This window comes from Acanthopagrus latus, chromosome 12 (assembly GCF_904848185.1).
Source record: "Acanthopagrus latus isolate v.2019 chromosome 12, fAcaLat1.1, whole genome shotgun sequence".
NCBI lineage: Eukaryota > Metazoa > Chordata > Actinopteri > Spariformes > Sparidae > Acanthopagrus > Acanthopagrus latus.
Window position 1 is genome coordinate 12,584,201 of NC_051050.1, and position 21,306 is coordinate 12,605,506.

At 41.3% G+C, this 21,306-nt stretch overlaps 2 protein-coding genes across 4 annotated transcripts in view; both read right to left on the reverse strand.

Moving 5' to 3' along the window:
- LOC119029569 (rab GTPase-activating protein 1) overlaps nucleotides 1-21,306 on the reverse strand; it is a 72,664-nt gene that overhangs the window by 18,924 nt on the left and 32,434 nt on the right. For all 3 annotated transcript variants that reach the window (XM_037116466.1, XM_037116464.1, XM_037116465.1), the window contains 6 exons: nucleotides 6,230-6,343; nucleotides 3,696-3,770; nucleotides 2,988-3,113; nucleotides 2,285-2,428; nucleotides 1,377-1,418; nucleotides 869-997 (listed from right to left, as the gene is read on the reverse strand). In XM_037116466.1, the coding sequence (XP_036972361.1) occupies nucleotides 869-997; nucleotides 1,377-1,418; nucleotides 2,285-2,428; nucleotides 2,988-3,113; nucleotides 3,696-3,770; nucleotides 6,230-6,343 (630 nt within the window). The remainder of the gene's footprint in view (nucleotides 1-868; nucleotides 998-1,376; nucleotides 1,419-2,284; nucleotides 2,429-2,987; nucleotides 3,114-3,695; nucleotides 3,771-6,229; nucleotides 6,344-21,306) is intronic.
- On the reverse strand, nucleotides 12,004-18,556 carry LOC119029571 (probable G-protein coupled receptor 21). The gene has a single exon (XM_037116467.1). The coding sequence runs from the start codon at nucleotides 17,625-17,627 to the stop codon at nucleotides 16,395-16,397; it is 1,233 nt and encodes a 410-aa protein (XP_036972362.1). The 5' UTR covers nucleotides 17,628-18,556; the 3' UTR covers nucleotides 12,004-16,394.

The following is a 21,306-nucleotide window of genomic DNA, read 5'->3' on the forward strand; positions in this document are numbered from 1 at the left end:
GATGAACTTCTTGAATGCAGTGAATCAACAGTGAATCAAAACTACTCCTTAGTTACTACATGATGGTATTTTATTCAGACGGGTAAAAATAATTCCTTGGCTAATAATTACACAAAAAATATATGGAAGTCAAAATAAGGACACAGAAAAAATTGCCTTTATATTGGATTTGAATTTCCTTGAAACTCCTGATTGATATTAGGAAGTGATGCCTTTAAGATGAGCACTAAGTCATCCTCCAGGTGCCTAGATTTTTCCTCTGCTGGCGTTGCTCTGCTCTTTGTGTGTCTCTCTGCTGCCCACCTGTCTAACTAAGAACAAAAAAGCTCTAATCTCCCCCCCCATGCTGGCTCTTTTACAGTTTGTGCTAATAAATATCTCTGCCCAAAGTTACCTTCAAAGTCTGGCCCCTCCAAACTAAACTAGGCCAGGCTGTTCAAAACAGGTCAGGACACAGGTGTAAGTGTGTGTGTATGTGTGTTAAAGAGACAGAGATGGACAGGGAGAGGGAGGCGCCTGTGTTCACTGGCTCTGATCAGCCTCGATTTAAGGTACAAAAGTGGCCCCTAGTGGTGTTTACGTAGTAGTGCAGGTTTTATCCATACAATCAAGTCATTACATTTTAGCTTTAACTCATCAGTGGAAATTACCATTTTTGTGTCACAAGTTCCATTTTCATTGGGAAGATTTGTAGGCCAGGGCTCTACAGCACTTCATTAAAATGCTGTTTTGTCACCTTAATCCAAAAATTGCAGCTTCTGTGATATGGATTTTGCTCTTGGCTATACTGCGTTAATATTTTGATTAATTGTGCAGCCCGAACACAGACTCTATTCTGTTGTTGTTGTTTTTTCCACTCAAAACTCACCTTCATGCTACAGGCCAGCTCCATCAGTTTCTTTGCATTTTCCTCAGAACGGTACCTCTTCGGAACTGGAACACGGAAGAATTTGAGCGCACCCTCAAAGTCTGTTTGGATGAGATCATCTTTTGATGTCTGGGGAAAAGAAGGGCGGGAACAGAGAGGCCACACTTTTACACAACTAAAATAGGCACATTGGCAGATGTTAACTTCCTTTTTTGCAGCATAATCCTCACTGATAGTACCAATTTTCCAAATTGTTAAAACAAACTAGATGTGAGAAACCTGGTCCAACCTCAACAAAGCAGCATGTGCACCGTTTTCAGCACAGCAACAGTGGAGGTGATTTTAAGCATGTGTCTGCACTATGTGCAGACCTGTTAAATCTCTCCATGGTTCGATTTTCTTTTGGCTCTTGCTGTGCCCTTCTATTTCTTCTCAGAGCAATGATTGTCAGTGTGTATGCATGTGTGAGCAGTTGTGTGTGTATTCATATTTGTGTGGGCTACCTTACCTTCAAAAGTGCCAAGGCTACATTGAAGATCACACTGATGCCCTAGAAAAAAGAAAGAAGAAGAAGAAAAAAAGACACTCAGATTCATGGTGTACAGAGGAACCGAGTTACTGTAAGAAAGTTAACATAAACTTTGGGTTTAAAGGTCCACTGTGTAGGATTTAGTGGTATCTAGCGATGTGGTTGCAGAATGTAAACAACTGAACGCCCCTTCTCTCCCTGAATTTCCTGAAACTACCAAGTATTCTCTGCAGATTATTTGTCAAACTTCAAGGAGGAGTTTGAAAAACTACAAACTTAAACAGAAATACATCGTCTGAGGCCGACTGTGATTAAAAGCAGGTTTCCCTCTCTGTACTTGGGTCTGTCCATCAATTCCTACGTTTTGGAACAGTGTCCCAGTTCGTGCAGCTGTAATGCATCATTACATCACCATAGCAATGATATTACTCAGGTGATGTACGGGACATGGTTTTCACTAGAGATGGACATCCAGGCCAAAAAACTATTTTTATCTCCGACAAGAAATTCTTTTCCCATCAAGTGGAGACAGCTCATGGAGCAATGTCCATTGTTCAACCACCCTGTGTACGTCATACTTCATGCTTTTCACCTCAAACTTTATTTTTATTGAGACCCCTGGGGACTCAAATTTGGCAGAGTCAAAATATCAGCCAGCCAACCAAGAGACATCACATAAATTATCAAAATAAACAGGACACATGTGAGCTCAGTCTGGAGAGTCAAGCAAATGGTCCCATAGCGATCTTCTGTGTTTCATTACTTGTCAGTGTTTGCATGTCTAAAAATATCTCTGTCAGTATGAGATACTGTGTGTAGATAAATAACAAAAATAAAACCTGTCTTAAAAGTGATGTTTGACCCAGTGGGTGTCTTTTATTACCAACCTCACACAGTAGCAGGTCGATGATATGGAAGACCATGTAAAGAGGGAACTTGGCTGTGAAGAGGGTGAGGAACCACTGAGAAGCGTACATATGAGCCTCCAGACCCACATTCAGGAAGTGGTTGTACAGGTCTGGTATATACTCCTGTTTCAGACACAGAGGGAAAATGCGGTAGGAAGATAGAGAGAACAAGATTTAATAGTCAGTAAATACAACAATTGTAAGCCAGCAGACAACCACTGTTATGGTGTACAGTTAGAAAAAAAGTACAGGTGGGGGGATGCATCACAAATCTCCTTCTAAAGATTGTGCCATGATGCAGAAAAGCTAATAATTCTCAACATTTTGATTGCTTTTAACAATTTAATTCCAGATGATACATTCCAAAAAATGGGATGGTGAAATGTAACAGACGTAAATATGTGCGTTGAGTTTACCCTTTAAGATGGGCTTCTTTGTCAGCCATGGTGTATGCTTGTGGCTTAAAAAGTTAGCTTGTTTTACAGTTTTACAGGTTTGCGGCATTTAGAAATGCATAAAGGTTGTCATCCAAGTTGAAATTAGGTCCACAGTCTGGAGCTGAATCTGGACGACACAACACGTGTTACATGGACGCCATCTCGACTCCCTCTCCCAGTCTTGCTGAGGAGGACAAAGATAATGCTGGTAATGCCCTTTAGTTCTTCAAATGCAGCGCACATACCTGCATGAGTCTCTCAAGCTGGAAGAACTTGCAGTGCAGATCTTCAAAGTTCTGCTTGAAAAGGTCCCTGAGCCCATAATCAAACATGATCTTGACCAGAACACTGAAAGCTTGCTCCTCTGGCATCTGATGAAAAGGAAAAAGAAAATTGAAATCGTGCCAATTCATATTTTAATGATAAATGTTTCACATAAGACTAATATAACTAATAATTCCATTCACAACGTTCCCATATAAATGTCTGTTGATTAATTAACTACCTGAACTTGTTAAATATGTCTCTAAAATGTTCTTATTCTTTAGCACACATCCCCTCAACAACTTCTACGATGACACTGGTTGTCCACTAGGTGTCCCTGTTGTTATGTCCCTGAACCGCAGTGATGCTGAAAAGCACTGTACTCTGGGGTGTCAGATGTACACGAACATAACATACATTATTTATAAAAACTAAAATGTCAGTATCATGAAATATTTCTCAATCTGTTAAGGGCAGTAACAGTGCACCATGCACATCAGATCCTACACTGGGTATACCACAGACAAAGCTCCATGACATTCGAGGTAAGCCCGGGCCAATCCTCCGACATTGCAGAATGTCAAAAAGATACCAATGTCAAATAAAAACAAAACAGCCCCTCTCGGCTCTCAAAATTGTTTGAAAGGCAAAGGATTTTTTGCTGGACCCTGCTGATATGTGATACTCACATGCAGCAGCAGCACAGCAGCCAAGAAGGATTGTCCCTGGCAGTAACCAATCTCCTCATCGTAAACAGAGTAAGCCTGAAGGAGAGCACAAAGGCAAACAGGCACGCAGTTAGTAAATGAGTTTCACAGCGAATTCAAAAATTAATGAGGGGAAAGAAATGATGATAAAATTATTTATTGTATAGTAAATGTTGCAAACGTTGCTGTCACCTTGCAGAGGAAGCCCGCGACCGATTCACACCAAGATATCCGAGGCTAAATTAAACCGCATTTATGATTTCAACACAGAAATAAATGGTGTAACGTGAATGAGAAGAGAGAGATGAAGAGACAGGGGGGCTGACATAAATAAAAGTTGTGGGCTATCTGAACAGAAAGTATCAAAATATATATATATATATTTTTTTTTTTTTGCTTGAGGTGTTAGCAAACCAGCCCAAGACAAATTAGGTGTCTGTGAATGCTGATATTATGATTGATAATGTGAGAGAGGTCACTGTAAATTAAATTACACTGGAAGAGAATTCAAAGACAGAGATGTTGGAAATTAACACACACACACACGCACGCACGCACGCACGCACGCACACACACACACACACACACACACACACACACACACACACACACACACACACACACACACACCCTTTATCTACCCACCATCATATCAGTCAAATAAAATATGTATAAATATTTAGATTTTGAGCCTACAGCAGACTTTGACTACAGAGAGCTTGAGCTGTTGAGGGTAATATCTTGTCACTTTCATTCCTTTTTGAGAAGTATAAAGTTGTTGAATCTTTTGCACTTACATACACACATGTATTGTGAAGTGCCCAGAAGGACATAGGTAAGAGAAGGAACTGGAGTCAAGAACGGAGAAAAAAGAAGGAAGGGATGGAGAAAGACGCTGATATTGAGAAAATGGAGTATATTGGGTAGAGGGAGCGAGGGAGAGAGTTTGGAAATGTGGCCTACTGAGCTACAAACACAAATAATGAGTCCAAACGGACAAAGTGTGGATCAATCCACACACAGAGGCAAAGGGAGTGCCCACTGAATTATTCAAACACACCTGAGGAGGTGCATGTCTGAGAGGAGATGGATGCCCTCACCTGAGTTATACATAATGAATGGAATTTTTTTTTAAAATATGTGTGTACAAACTGCAGCCAGGCTATTCACGTGGGTCTGTGGAGCTATAGGTTGAGATGTGTGCATGTCTCAGCTGTATGCGCACGTGTTCTTTCTCATGAGAAATAAAGCAGTGGCAGCTCACGATCGATACGTATTTTGTGACAAGTTGCCAGGTTTGTGTGTGCCTGTGTTCGATTAGAGAACTTATGTTGCTTTGCTAGACAGGCAGTGAACTCGCCGAACCACCCAGAAACAGAGCGGCTGCTCGGCTAATTAATGATCAGCTCTGACAACTCCCACCACTGCTCTACAAACTTTGTCATCAGACCTACTGTAAAGCAAGTCATTTACACAGTAATTACACTGTATTATAGGGAAACGTGACTCCGCTTCACATGCAGATTTCTATTATTTTCAAAGGGTGCTGGCAATGAACAAAATGTTTATGTCTCACCAGTATAACATGAGGAGGGGAAACCATCTCCAATTACAGTTTTCCAATCACAGTATTATTCTCAGTAATCATGAGGTTATAAATGTACATCAGGGTCACACTGTTTACAATAAATCCCCCCCAAAATGCGGTGGTTGGGTTGCAGAAATTCCTTTCTATTTTTTCACATATTTTACAGATGTATCTTGAGTTGCATTTGGTTGGATTGTCTTGAGTTTAATGTCATGACAAGTCCACTGAGGAATTCCCTTTCAAAAGGTTTCAAAGCAGGTTAATGACACACATCATTCACTGTAACAAGTTTTGGTACAGATGGATATAAAGAGTAGTGTAAAATATCCTGCCACCATAACATATCTTTATAACAAGGGTTTGATAACAACATTTGAGTTATCACTGCATAGAATGTGCTTATATTGGCCAATGTATAGATATCAGAAGTCTTTACTCCCTAATATCAGTATTGGCATCAGTCCCCAAAATCTAGCATCGGTTGCACTCTAAATACAAGTTGTTTTTTTTAAATATTTCATGTTCAAATCTGGAAATGAGGCCATCTCACTAAATATGCTCTGATTTAAACACCCGAATGTGTATTTTTGAAAAGTAGTCTGGAAGACAACATGTCATAAAAGCAAAAGACACCAAAATCTAAAAACAGATCAATGTATAAAAAGATTGTGCTTTCACCTGTAGTGTCTCCACTTAAATTAATCATTAATGCAAACAATGTGGAACAGAGTGGAGCCCAGATGAGGGGAATACATACGGCAGATTTGTTTCTGTTGCCATTTTTTAAGCTTTGGTCACTGTGGTGATCCTTTTTTTAAAATTATTATCATTGTTTTTTTGTTTTTTTTCTCCGACTGGCCCTAAAATGCCCTGCGTTGACTTTAAACATGTATTCCAAAACATCCTCTTGCATGTGTGTGTGTCCCACCTTGCAGATCTTGTAGAGGGAGTCTTGTCCATCTCCTCCAGTGTCTTTGAAGTAGTCATGAGCTGGGAATGTCCTGTTGATGTCCCTGGTGATGGCACTGTCCTGGGGGGACTCCTGAGAACGAGACAGACAAACATTGCAGGGTAGGTGAAATGCGGCAATCATTGTTTGACATGGAGTGGAAGGCTGAGTCACTTAAGAATCCATGAGAAGTTTTATTACACAACTCATAGGAAGAAATTCCACAGAGGCCCAGTAGTGGTCAGTGTTCATCAGACCGTATCTGCACCACACACGGCGGTGATTTACAGTATGTGGTAGGATGGGTTTGTGGTGGCACAGAGTGTTCTCTTCTATAGTACAAGCTGTACGCATCCCCCTGTCTCTTCCCATTCAGTCTAATTTTAATCAATTTTGAACACGACAAGCTATTCACATGTTGCCAAAGCTTAGATTGATCAACCAACAAGAACTAAACAACTCTGATAACATGCAAATAATAACATTGAAGGACAACTGACCAAATATATCATGTAGCACAGAGACATTGCTTGTAATTTGTGACAGCAAGCTGATAAGAGGGTGTTTAGCTTTCAACATCACACATTTCACCATCAACAATCTCAGCTGTAACCGAGTAAATCAACTCTAAGGACTTTTTATCTGGAGAGTGGGATAGATGGATGACTAGGACAGAGAGCAGGAGAAGTGTGGAGGTGTGAATAAAAATGTATGCACTGGGAAGAAAATGTGTTTCTAAAGAGGAACAGAGCGATGAGCATAATAACCTTGAGGGTGTTGTTTAGCTGTGCATGTGTACGCTTTTTTCACCAGTAAAAACTGATACTTAATGGTGCCGCAGGCAAGATGAAAAAGAGTCTACAGCCAGGCTAGCAGCTCTGTGAGACTGTTTTTAGACACAGCGGTGCTAACATCAGCATGCTGCTGGAACATCTTCACTAAGGATGCATGATATGACTTTTATCAGCCAAAACCAATTACCGAAAGCCGAATTACCCACCTCTCATGACTGATACCGAAACAACTGATATTTTCACGTATTTTGGTTTTATAAAAAACAGAGTTCATAACCTGTGGTTTATGCACACTTGAGGGTAAGAAAGGCTAAAATAAAGTGAGCAAATGACAGATGATTTCATACTCCACAGCTGGAGTGGTTATGATAACATTCAGAGATGTTTTCCTTCCTCTCAGAATCCTTGCTCAACATTTATTGCAAATTGCAATCATGTCGTCTTCCTCTGAAGACTGTAACAATCGCTACGCCGGTGACGGCATGTTTGGCTCTCAAATCAACACTGTGTGGCTCTACTCCAGTGCAGACGTTTGACATCATGAGCACAACAGCTGCACTTGTTCTACTCCTTCTCCATCTTCTCCCCACCCACAGCGTTGGAGTGTGTAGATGATGCATATGTCATGAGTCAATGAAAGTAATTTGAATATATTTTCATTACAGGCAAATAGCCAACAATATACATTTCCCATTACCAGGCCAACATATCAGGCACCCCTTATGCTCACAATGACAATGCTAACATGCTGGTGGTAAGCTGGTATAATGTCTAATATGTTGGCCATTTTATTTTAGGTTAGTCTAGTTAGCGTTTTAGCACTAAATGATGATGAAACATCCTTAAAAACAGATGGAAACGTGGCCTGGTTCATTAGATTGCACCAACGCTCCAAGACTCTTGCATGGACCCGGTCCAAGAACCAGAGCTAATTTATTGGATATGGGATGATACAGACAAACCAGCATAGCTTTCCATTGTGCTGAGCGGCAAGCATGGCAAGACATAAAGTCTATGTGAGAAAACTAGGTCAGAAAAGATTGTTCAAGGTCAGGATACACTGATACAAGTACGGAGGCATGACCGCAACCCAAGCTGCATGCAGTACATACACATCTCTGGGATATCCCTCGACTGTGAGGACAGAGCACCACACACAAACACACACAGATCAGTAGCTACCGGTACTCTAATCAAGAGTGTAAACTAGCCAAGATTAATCATCCTCCATTTCATTATTAATGATCAGTGTATTTGGAACAAACAGCCTCTGAATAAGTAATGTAACTCTCAGACACCCAGCCATTACACGACAAATCAAGTACACATTTGAAGATATTCATACAGTATTAGGATGTGAAGCGGCTCTGAGTTTTGGACCATATTATGGGTTATATGATATGAAATGGGGGCATTCATTTTACTCAGTAGTCAGAAATTAGTTATGCCATTCTTTGTAGTCTGGTGCTGCCAGTGGATAATGAGGGAGTCAGGAGGAGCATAGAGGCTTTCCATTTATTCAGCAGTAGGTAACAATAACACCTTAACAAATTCATATAAAATGATCAAATTACATCATTGATCCATGTAGGATAATGTTTTCATTACTCATTGAGGTGTCAGAAAGCATCTGTGCTCAAAGGCACTTTTACAGGAGTGAAACTTAAGATAAATCCTGGCAGAGGCTTAAAATCCTTACCAGAAAAACCTCTTGCAACCCAGTGCTCACAGGTGATGTAAATGAAAGCCATATAGTGTACCTCAGAAATCCCTTAATTTTAATCACCACTTCTTTTTTAAATCTCTCTTGTTCTCTTTGTAGCTAATTATACATTCTAGGTCTCTCTGTTACTGTGCCCACCAAGTCCCTCCCTCTCTCCCTTTACCAAGGTTTCTGTTCCAGCCCCCACAGAGGAAGAGAGTGAAACAAAAATAATGCAAGTATGAAAAGAAATGCAGGAAGAAAGGGACACTAAAACAAAGTGAGCTAATGGTGATCAGAGACCAACCGCAGACGGCTTTTTTTAAAGTCCATTCCAAAACTTCCACCACACCCTGTAAAACATAGTTACAGTGTGTGTGTGTGTGTGTGTGTGTGTGTGTGTGTGTGTGTGTATAGCCAACTTGTCTAGGTGCTTAGGGAAGTTTGCGTAATGTTGATTGTTTGAAGAATTTTGGTCTGAGTAGGACCTGTTCACAAATCTGTCCACTTTGAGTCCTTCAAACACAGACGACATACCGTACACTTCTAATTCACCAAAGCCGAAACAAATTGAAGAATCGATTGCCTCTCTTTGTCATATAAGATTGTAAACTAAAGTACCAGTGGTTTTTGGACTTCGGGTCTGATGAAACAAGTCATTTTAAGATGTCACACTGGGCTTGGGAAATTTGAGATTGGCATTTTAAGACTATTTTTGACATTTCATTAACATGACGCACCAGGCGGTCTGGGAAGTCGCTCACATATCGCTACAGTCTTAAAGAGACATGAAAGGGCTTCCCCATAAAGCACACCTGTTAAGTTCAACCAGACTGAACTTGACCCAGAAGCACACTAACAAGCTGCACACGGGCAGAGAAATATGTTAATCCTCAGCCAAAAGCCATTGGTATTGGTGAGTTTTAGAGCGCAGGGGTTTAGAGCTGCTGCATCCAGTGTGGCGGGTCCATTACGCTGGGCTACAGTCTCTCAGTGAATGATAAGGATCCATGTTTATACAAGCACCACTTAGCCATACTTATCTGAAGTGTTGAGAGCATGTACAAAGACCTCTGACTTAATGGCCAATTAGCTTCCTTTCTGTCTGTCTGTCTGTACAGTTAAAGTGAAGTTCGGAATCAGGCTAGCGTGAGAGGGGAGAGAAAACATACCCAGTGTCTCGTGCCGTTGGACGGAAATGTGTGAGAGCCATACAGAAAGAGACAGAAGAGGAAATGAATGCTCAGGATACTGCATCTCTACATTATTGTATCACTTTAAGTGATATTCTAACACTGAAATAGGCATTTTGGAAAATGACACTTAATTGCTTTCTTGCCATGAGTTAGAGGAGATCAATACTCCCCTCATGTATGATAAGAAATGAGCTAGCTTAGCATAAAGACTGAAAGCAGGGAAATCAGTGCTGCTCTGTCCAAAAGGTCAAAAATACCTGATACCTGTTCATCATCACAGACGAGCTAGAAAAACAGGTAGAAAGCAGCTGATCATGTACCTCATCGGAATACACCCAGAGGACATTAAACTTGTAACAAGTCTTAATCAATAATATTCTAAATTAGACATTTATGATGGGATTGCTGAGGAGCGGGACCTCTCGCTTCTTTCTGATCTCTGATGAGATGCACATGCACAGCAGCAATCATGCAGCTGACAAGGCACAGACAACATGGAAGCCACATACAATGGTTACTTTATAGATATAAACACACGTTGGGAACGGCTCGTTTGTGCACACTGAATAGGTTTTAACGAGGTATACTTCTATCCCTCCTTTAAACTTTTTATCTCAAGAACTGTTTAGCCTGTTTATGTTACACAGAATGATGGATTGTAATGTATTGTAGATGATTGTCTCAAATGGCACAGTAATGATTTGTAATAATATCGTATTGTGAGTTTCTCTGCGATTCCCACCATTAGTTCTGAACAGAAAATGAGGTCACTGGTACAAGTATGGTATGAGTGCTCAGTTTTTTCTGCTTAAGGAATATCACAGATGTGTCAAAGCACACAAAGTTCTGCTAATGACATGTAACTGGCAGAGTAGCACTGTAGGGAAATCAAATAACATCTATAAAGTGAACAGAAGTCGAGGGACAAAGCATAACTCCTCAATGGGGGTAAGCCAAAAATGGCAGCGCTACAATGTGTGTGCGTGTAAGCATTTGTGTGTCTAAAGCTAGGAATAAAGTACCGGAGTAGGGCTTCCGTGGGAAGGCTGAGTAGCTAGCCTGCTATTGTTTATGTCCCTGATTTTCTCTGACTCAACACAATAGCTGACATGTCATTCTGTTATTCTTTCTCTGCTCCTAAAGGACCCTGCTGAGATGCCAAGAGAACATGAGGTGTTATTTATCAAGCTTGATACAAAACCTCCCCAACCTAAACAAACCGCTGAGCTACACGTTGATTATTCCACCAGAGGAAACTGCGAATGTGACAGCAACTTTATTGCTTTGTTAATAATTAGTAGAGCCTTGACAGATGCTTTCATTACAAAAACAGACGCACACAGCAGTTATTTTACTTCCTTTTTTTAAGAGAGTAAACAATAGCTATATTCAATCCATCAGTCTCTTCTTAACAATCTGTGTTTCGGAGAGCAAATGCTCAAGCAACCCGCAGCCCTTACCTTAGCGTCAACTATCATTAAATCTTAATCGTCTGTCTCATGCCCTACTTTTTGTGCCATTTGTGCACTGGTACTCAGCGTCAGGACGAGGGGAGCATAAAAAATGTGTCTGATCGGAACAGAGAAGACGGACAAAAAAGACTCAATGTAAATCATCATGACAATACCACATACCTCATGTGCACTGCTTGGACTACAATGGCTGCATTTTCTTATGGTGTTATTTTTCAATTGAGTTCACTGACATTTCTCACTGCTGCTTTGCCAGCATTGCAAATTCGGCAGACCAACGGCTTGCACAAATATGGTGCTGCTGTAGCACAGTCGATTTACAGCATGTTAACACGGCAACAAATTATTGTTATCCGTTAACCATCTACACTGAAGCATTTGCAATTTGGTCTTATGATGGTAAATTTTAAATGTAAATGTAAAGCTATCATACTTTACTTATCAACTACAATTCTTGACGTTCAGCCAGCAGTATTAAACCAGGTCTTCTGCCACACTAAATATAATGCAGCATATAGCATGCACGTGCACGTGCACACGCACACTTAACATATTTCCCTGTAAAGTAATTCATACCAGGAAGTGTGAATACACTGAGATAACAATGCATTTATTTGCTCGGCACAGATACAACATGTACATCATACAATACCATATAGGCTTGTCACCTACAAAGCATCATGTAATGAAAAATATCTTATCTTTGTCACAAAGACAACAAAATTAAACATGTTTGACCATTTGCATCATCCATTCTCCATCTATAAAAGCAATCTGTACAGCATAAAAAAAAAACCCTCATCACAAAGTCGACACCCGTTACACGTGAAGTATGACAAGGTTTGTCATGAATGGTAAAGGGTAAAACAGTAAGGGCTTCATTTGCTCAATCTGACAATTAAAAATGCATCATGGTTTACTGTGAGCAATTGTGCGCAAATGTCTTTTGGTAGGTTTCCAGACCAAGTTGTTACAGTGGTCGGGTCAGTCTCGTCCTAATGTGATAATAATCTGTTCCTCCAAACAGCCGGTTCATAAGTCAGCCATTAGAAGAGGCCTGGTGTGGCTCATTATCAATACCACAAAGAAGAAAATCCAAGACAGATATTAAAAGAGAGATAAGAAAATACCATTACGTGGGCATATGTGTGTGTGAGAGTGTGTGTGTGTGTGAGAGAGAGAGAGAGAGAGAGAGAGAGAGAGAGAGAGAGAGAGAGAGAGAGAGAGAGAGAGAGAGAGAGAGAGAGAGAGAGAGAGAGAGAGAGAGAGAGAGAGAGAGTGTTAAAGTGCAATATAACAGTGAGGCTGTACTGGCTGTTCAAGTATTGTACAGTTGTTACTTGTATAGATACAATACACAACCAGTATTCAGTAGTTGTAAAAGTGTTATGTTTTATGAAGGGAGAGAACGACATGTTCAAGATAACTACTTGTGCCAGTTGCTTTTCTATATTGTTTTATATGAGGCCCCATTTTTTTGTGCCTTTGTAAATAAAACTGTAAAAATGGTATCTGGATTTACGATAAGCCACATACTTGATACAAGATGTAACTTAATTTGTTACTTAATAGGACCCCGCCGTTCATAAGACCAAAAAGAGGGGATGCATTTAAAGCTGGTTGCATAAGATGCCAATTAAGGATGTAAAACTTAAATATGGCAGATGGCAACTATTTTAATCTTCCCTCTTTGCACCTATTGCTTATATTTTCAAACTTTGTTTTCTGAACATCACTATCTGCAGATGGCCATCCAGTTTCTTTTTTTTAATTGATTAATGATAAATGTTTTTTGTAGTATGTACTTGCTTAGTAGTACACCCCATCAACAATTAAATTTCCTCTTATACAACAGAGGGCTGCATTTTACCAACAAATGGCCTCCTGAACTAATCCTAGTGTCCATACTCTTTCTTGTTCTCTCTAGTTTGACCCAACATGGATGTGTACGTCCACACAGCTGCAGCCAGTCGTTCCCTTGAGAGCATGGGAGCCAATTGTTTTCCCACAGGAAGAGGGGAATGTGTGTGTGTGTGTGCGTGTGTGTGTATGAATGTCCATGTGAGCATGATTTGGCATAAAAACTTCCCAAGAAACTTTGCCCTAAATCTTACCAATTTCTCAATAATTGTACCATTAACTGCTGTGGGAAACGACATCTTCTATGTGGCGAGACTTCCAAGTAAAACAAACTGCATCATCACTAAGACACAGCTTAAATCATTTCAATGGGTAACCATGCAGTCTGAATCATTTATCACTTCACATGTGACAAGAAACTTGAAAATATTACAAAAATAAATTTCTGTAGTTTGACAATAAGACATTCAATACGCCATTTCTGTACACGCCATTTCTGTACACGCCATTTCTGTACATGCCATTTCTGTACATGCCATTTCTGAACAAATGAAGATACAAATAGGAAAGATTACAACATTTGGCAATGCTTCACAGATAACAGCCAAAATATTTAAAGACAACATGTGACTCTATCTACCACCATTGTACATCATACTCACACAGTCACAAAATACAGTATACTCAAGGGAAGTGCAGCTAATAAAGCAATGGGAGGTGTTAACTCTGTTAGCACCCATGCTAAAACACTGTAAACAGTCCAATTCAGCCAATGGTCGCATCCCAACATACCTGCACTGACATTCACACACACACACAGACACACACACACACGCACACACAAATACGAACGAATACAGGCAAGAAAATAAAAAAAAGTTTTGAGTCGTGAGTTTGCTCCTAGTTGTTTTCAGTTTTACAGAGCAAAGTTCACTGTAACTGTTTGAGAAAAAAAATGTATTAACAGTCACATTTTTTAATTACTTTACATAATAAATTCAGGTTATTCTGTACTAAATCGAGGCTGGCTGATCAACATTTCATCTCTTCACATGCACACAATTTCCAGTCCGTGCCCGTGCCCTCTGAAAACAGTCGCGCGTCAATAAATTGAGCCCTCCCTAAACATGAGAGGATAATACATCCCCAGCAGTTCATTGTCATTTGTTTGTCAAGGCAACAATATATCACTATATACTGAGAAACAGTCATATTCATGCACATAAGGCATTACTGAGCCAACACAGTGCAGTGGACTCGCATCCACGCTCATTTTACTCAATCTTTATATATTAGATATTTAGAAAAAAATAGAATCTAAGAATATCTGTTGAACTTTCTTTGGTAGATGAGATTTAAGTTTATAAAGCTAGATTATCTGTGAGTTTTCATGGTTCAATAACCTTTTACAACTACTGAGTTTATGACACACCATGTACAATTGGAATATTTTACGGCTTATTATTGGTCATGGGTAGTTTGAATTAAATATCGAGTTTAGACTGAAAAGAAACCACAAAACTACACATGGGGACAAGATGACGGAAAAAGACACACACACGCACACATACACAAACACACAAGCAACTGCATGTTGTTCCCAGGGATCCGAGGGGTTGTTCTCCCCTCATGGTGCCACGCAGAGGTTAGCCTGCTGGCAGAGTGAATGGGCTATTTGTTTGTTCTGTTTATATGTGAATCTCCTATGTTGGTGTGTGTTTGTGTGTGTGTCTGTGTGCATGCACTAGTTCCCGAATGCAGGCAATTATTCACTCACAGTTCAGCACACCCCCAAGGTTTGAACTGCGGTAAATTATTTGCAGAAATATGTAATGTGGAACTTTTTTCAATCACGCGCTTACAACCTCTCATTTGACTATTCAACCCAGCCGATCAAAGACGAGAGGAGAGGATCACAGTTCAAGGGTCGGCCATCTAAATGCTTAATGTTATTACCTTAGATTAAATAAGCCTTTTATAAAAAAAACAAAAAACAAAAAAAACACAGCCCAACAATGTACCAACAATCAATGTACAACAAGTGTAAATATACATCCTTTCTTGGTCTTGCTTTGCCTTGGACATGTTTACGAAACAAGTTTAGTTATCATCAAAATGACAAAAGGTGCAATTAGACAAAGATTTTAAAAACTCATGAAGGTCAGATTCACTGAAAATTACTTTTGCTCCTCTTCAGGTTAACAGTCGTACACCAAAGCTGGGCAGAATCTTGTATAATACACAAACAGCAGGATTAATGTGTGAACCCACGATCAAGTTAAAGACATTGTGTTCTGTCTTACACAACAACAATAAATAATCTTTTCAAATTTTCTGAATTGACGTCTTGATGCCGACAAACCATAATCAGTTCAATCAATGCAAACATCCATAAGATGACAGTGTGTAGTGGCTCCAGACCTACATCAGTTCTTTCCATTTCTTTATGACTGGCTAAGCTAAAGCAATCAACCACAAAAGACACAATAAATACACAAACACACTGTTGCATCACTTGTAGTATTCAAATACTGAAGGGGTAAAAGCATGTAATAACATATCTAAAGAGCTCAGAACTGATGGTTCACCTCAACGTTTAGCTGTTGTTCAGTTTGCATTAATTTTTTCTTTTTTGCATTAAACTCACACTGTGCTGATAATCTGACGACAAAGGTCACATTATTTCACATAGAGAACATGTTTCTTGGAACATTATTTTGGCAAAATAAGTTAACATTTCACTTCCCATGAAGAGATTAAAATGTTTTTCAGTCAAATTTTACCTCACTCCAGAGGGTTTTAGTCCCCTGAACCCCTGTCCAGACACATAACAGTATGCTGGGTTCCCTCGGCCATTTTAAAAACACCTCGCAGGGCTATTTAGGCCTTGTTCTCCTTCAGCGCTTTGCTTCTGACTCCCTTTCTCTGTCTTTGCCAGCTGTGGTGTGTGCAGAGAGGACGCCTGTGCAACCTCCAAATGCGACAGAAACAGTGGCAAATTAACGCCTCTTTCCGGGACATTTCAGCTTAAAAGGAGGAGACATTTTACAGCAATCACATCAGGCATCTTTAAAAAGCTCAAATGCCAATTTTGCACAACTTTCTTCCTCTGCGTGTGCCTTACACATGACATGTTGTGCCAAATCCTATGTCCCTGTGACCATATCCATAGCCCGGCCCTGCGCATCCTTTTTCAACAGACCCAACAAAAGCCTTTTTGGTGTTCCCAACCCCGAAGCCACTGCCACTGCGTTGTAAACAGAAGGAGCAGAGGCGTTTGAGGCCCTTCCTGAAGGCAGAGTTGGAGAGGCTGTAGATGAGACAGTTACAGAAGCTGTTGCTGATGGCCAGCCATGTGGTTAGGAATGAGGCTGCAGGGTGATGGTAGACCCCACCACTCTCCAACAGAAAGTAGAGGATGTAGGGCAACCAGAGGATATAAAACACGCTTGTGATGCGGAACAGTACCATAGCGTATCGCCTGTCGGGGTATGTTGATGTGGGCTGCTGATACTGGGGTTGGGATTTTTGTGGTTGGGACAAGTGGGGGAACTGCCCTTGCTCCACTGCACTGCTGTCCTTGCCCACACATCCCACAGTCGACCCCGGGCCCTGCAGCTGTTGGGGTCTGTAACGCGCATGGCGCTCGCTGATCTCTCGGGTATGCTGCCGGCAGATCTTGAAGATGTTAGCATAGGTGAAACAGACGGTGAGAGCAGCCGGGGCGTAGAGCAGCGCAACAATAAAGGTTGTGAAAGCCGGACGAGTCCTCCATTCAACTGCGCACCACTCCACCACATCACCGTGGTAACCAGGTTTCCCCCACCCGAGAAAAGATGGCAGGAACACCAGAGCAGAGTACAACCATATTAGAACGATGCAGCAGCGCACTCGACAAGGTGTCACCAGGGACGCATAAGTGAGAGGTTGTGTGATGGCAATGTAGCGGTCAACGCTCACGCACGCCAACGACACCATTGAAACTGATTTCAAAACAGACACCATGTACCCAAACACCTGGCAGGTGAGTTTGGGATCAAGGCCCTGTAGGTGATGGAGGAGGGACAGGGAGGGGAACAGGCAGCTAACCCCCACCAGCAGATCAGCATAAGCCATCGTCTGGATGAAAGCACTGGTGGAGTGCTGGCTAAGCAAGGGGGCACAGTGAAACACAAAAATTACCACCAGGTTGCCAGAAATAATGAGAATAGTGAGAAGGAGAATGATAGAGACTTCAAGGAGGCAGGTGGTGAAAATCTGCGAATAGCCTATCTCAAGCAGGCAGAAGGGAGCGGATAAGTTTGACAGGTCAGCAGAGCTCTGGTTCAGTGGATCCAGAGAGGAATTCATCATCTTGGGCAGGAAGACACGTCTGAGGGGCCCTTCACGGGTACAATGAACCAAAGAAGCCACTATTTTGACAGGTAGCTGGCTGGTTGTGAAAGTAGCTGGGTGGTTTCAGTCCAAACAAAAAAGCTCCATGCTGCGGTTCTGTGATGACACTGCCACCATCTGTCATTTCAAACACAGGAGGGATGGAAAGGACAGCAAACGGTGAGGAAGCCCCCCTGGTTTGTCCTCGGTTCAGGCAGCTGTGAAAGATCTAAAAACCACCAAGGTAAAAACAGATTAACACACAAGAAATAAATGTGTGTATTCCTTTTCTTCTTCTTTTCGTTCCAGTAAAGCAAACTTCCCAGCTGAAGGCACAAAAAAGGAAAAAATGGAAAGAAATGTGACTTTGTTTAAAGGAATTCCAGCCCAACCTTTGCTTGAAACGCCTCTGCTCCCTATAAAGTCAGAGATGTCTTCAACATCTGCTGCAGCTGCAGAGAGCACAGACTGAAGCTTTCTCTCTGATCTGTCTCAAGTCCAGAGTCACTACATTACACAAATTATTGCGTAACTTGCCGCGTAGAAAATTGAGGGAAGGAGACCTTAAATTTCTTGTTTATTGCCGTTCCTTCTGTCCTCCTGCTTGTCTTTCTTCTTTTCTTTTTGCCTCTTGGTTCTTGCCTCTCCTTCAGCACTCTTCCAAGTCCGCTTGCTCTTGTCTCAGCTCCTGTCTGGTCCTTCGCGGTAAGATCACAGCAGACTGCCGTGAGCTGAGAGGATGAAGGCAGTGCGCAGGGTGACTGATACTTAAAACACACAGATACAGAGCACACCTCAGCTGTAATTTCTACCCAGAGGTAGTAGCAACGATGTCTGGACTGGAAATGAGGTAGGCAGGCATACCGATGCTGGGAGAAACCCCCCCCACGTTCATTTATTCCCCTTTGCTGTCTCTCTCTCTCTCACTCTGCCTCTCTCTCTACAGAGACAGTGGCACTGAAGCCCCTCCCCTTCCCCGTGGCTCCAACCAATGATCAACTGCAAGGGCACGAGGCTGCCTCCTTCCCCCCACCCTCTCACCCCTCCCCAGTTTTCTCATGATCACCCAGAGATTCAAAAATACTGTTTCACACTGTTAAAATTAGTAACATTCAGTGTGTTAAGCGAGCCCTTGTATGATTTGACTCCTGAATGTCAACATCTATGAAGCCTCTCACATGAAGCTGTAAGAATCTGAATGCTGTCATTCTACAGTGCCGGGAAGTTATTGTTCGTGGTGAAACAATGAGTGCATGCCTGGGTGCAGTCATTGTTTCCTATTATTAATCTGAGCAGTATAGGCCGACGGGTCCCCCTATGGCTCTGTGCATCCTAGCATGTTGGAACTAGTGTGCACAGTATGCACTCAATGTTCTGGTGCTATACATCAAAAGGGTGGGTAGACTGGGTCAAGGGTTATCAACAGTCTTTTTGGACGTGATACATTTTGTCTTCAGGAAGCCTTAACTGCATTCTCACTGGCTGGTTTCTTCAGCAGGCACAGAATATAACCTGCTTCGATAACTCAATTTTTAGTCAATTTTTTAGACTTACAATCTACTAATAACAAACTACTGCAACATAAAAGCTTACCAGACTGAGAGACAGAATTAAATACATGAAAGCAAAGCGCAAATAATTGAATTTGCATTCACAGCTGTGTGTAATTAGCAGCTGATACACTGAGACAGCAAGTAATTATGCAATTAGCAACTGGGTTGCCTTCTAGGTTACAAAGTGCAAGTGAAGGAGAGCTTGAAAGGTGCAACGCAACGGCAGAAGTTCAGCAAGTTCAGATAAGAAAGAAAAAATCATTGACGCTCAAAGTAACATTTTCTGAGGCTACTTCAACTGAGAAATTATTTATTTTGAATAGAAGTTAGAAATGTCTGTAAAGCTCAAGTAACACAGAGAACTTTAAGAAAAAGGAAGATTGGAAATAATCTAGTTCAAGCTTTATGAAATCACAACAATTCTTGGAAACAATCACATGTGGCTCATATAGTTCATAGATGCCACAGGAAACAGCTACGTCCAGTTGTGCTATTCTCATTCCATATATAACTGGATCCTTGAGGCATTTGTTACTGAACTTGTGCATAAAGGCTGTGTCATGTGGAAGTGCCATAATCAGCAACATTACATGAAGCCTCTTCCTAAGCCTTCTAATTATAGCAGGAGAGTCACAGTGACAATGTCAACAACAATAATACCATTCTTACAACATACGTACTGCGCACATGCTCAAACGCAAACACAGTACTTGTTAGTTTTACAATGTAAACCTCACATAACAATGGTACTTATGTAATGTATAATTACACAATTGGGCTACCCCTGGGGACTTTTCAGGCTTTAACGTGTTGTGTTTTTTTGTTTTCTGCAGAACTTTAAAAGTTTATGAGCGCATGAGTCACTGACAGACCAAGAGAGAGAATTCATTTGTCATAATTCTCATGTTTGTGCCCCTACTATCTGTATGCACAGTACAAAAGAGATGCATTTTCACAACTGGCAGCTCATTTTTTTAAAAACTTTTCCTGTTGCCGAATGTTCAATGCTTTTGAACAGTAACTTTGTCCGTGTGTGTCCATCTGCTTATCTTGACTGAGAGCCCTCAACAGATATGCACCTGCCCCTGATTTTGCATGTATCAGCAGATACAATGCCTCCACTTAAGAGCTGCTTTGACACGGTCAGCTCTACCCATGTAGCATGACCTCACCGGACATTTTTTTTTAATCCCTCAGGGCAAGCATTAACACCCAGCTTTTTATTGCAATGCTCTAAAAGGACTGGTTATGGCTCAGTTTAACATGTTTTCTTTTCTTTTCTTTAGCAGGTTAGCTCTAGCAAATCCCCCTTCAATCCCTCCCGCAAACAGCCTGTGCTAGAATAATTACCAACCGAGTTATTTTTAGATTCATATGATGTGATGATTGCATTTAATTACCCAGAAGGCTGCGCTAATATTAGAAACATCAGTGGGATGTAATCGCTGTCAGGTTCAGTGCTGCATGGTCTACATCTTCTTCCTAATGACTTTCTGAAGACTGCAGAGTTTGTCTCGTGCAGGGAAATTTGGTGTGGCGTGATGGAGACCCAAACGTACCCACACAGCTGCACGCACACACACTCACACTCACACACCAGCCTGCACCTTTCTTCCCCGCAATCCAGACACACTCCCATGCCTTCACGCACCTCCTCTGCCCACCACACGAGGAGCTAAAAATAGACGACAGTACAACGAAAGAGGTTGGAAGAAGGAGAGGAATAGGAGAAAAGGAGGAGGAAGGGATTCAAAGGAGGGACGGAGCTCATCAGACAAGGAGAGGAGGAAGAGGTGGAGGAGAGAAAGAAATGTGATATGGCGAGAACGAAAACAACAACAAGAAAATGGAGCTGGGAGAAAGACGGGAGAAGCAAGAGCGTGATGTTCTGTCACCCCGTTGCCAAGCTGAGCACAACTTAGTCCTGTTAGCTCTTTAACTTGTGCTTTGTCACAGCTTGTCAGCCTCTGAAGTTGCTGACACTCACCAGGAAACAACACAATGGGCCTAAATGCCTGACAACACTGTCTGTAAATCTAATGATTACAGTAATTATCACATCAAAATCAAACTAAAGAATAACTGGTTGACATTATGATAGCTCT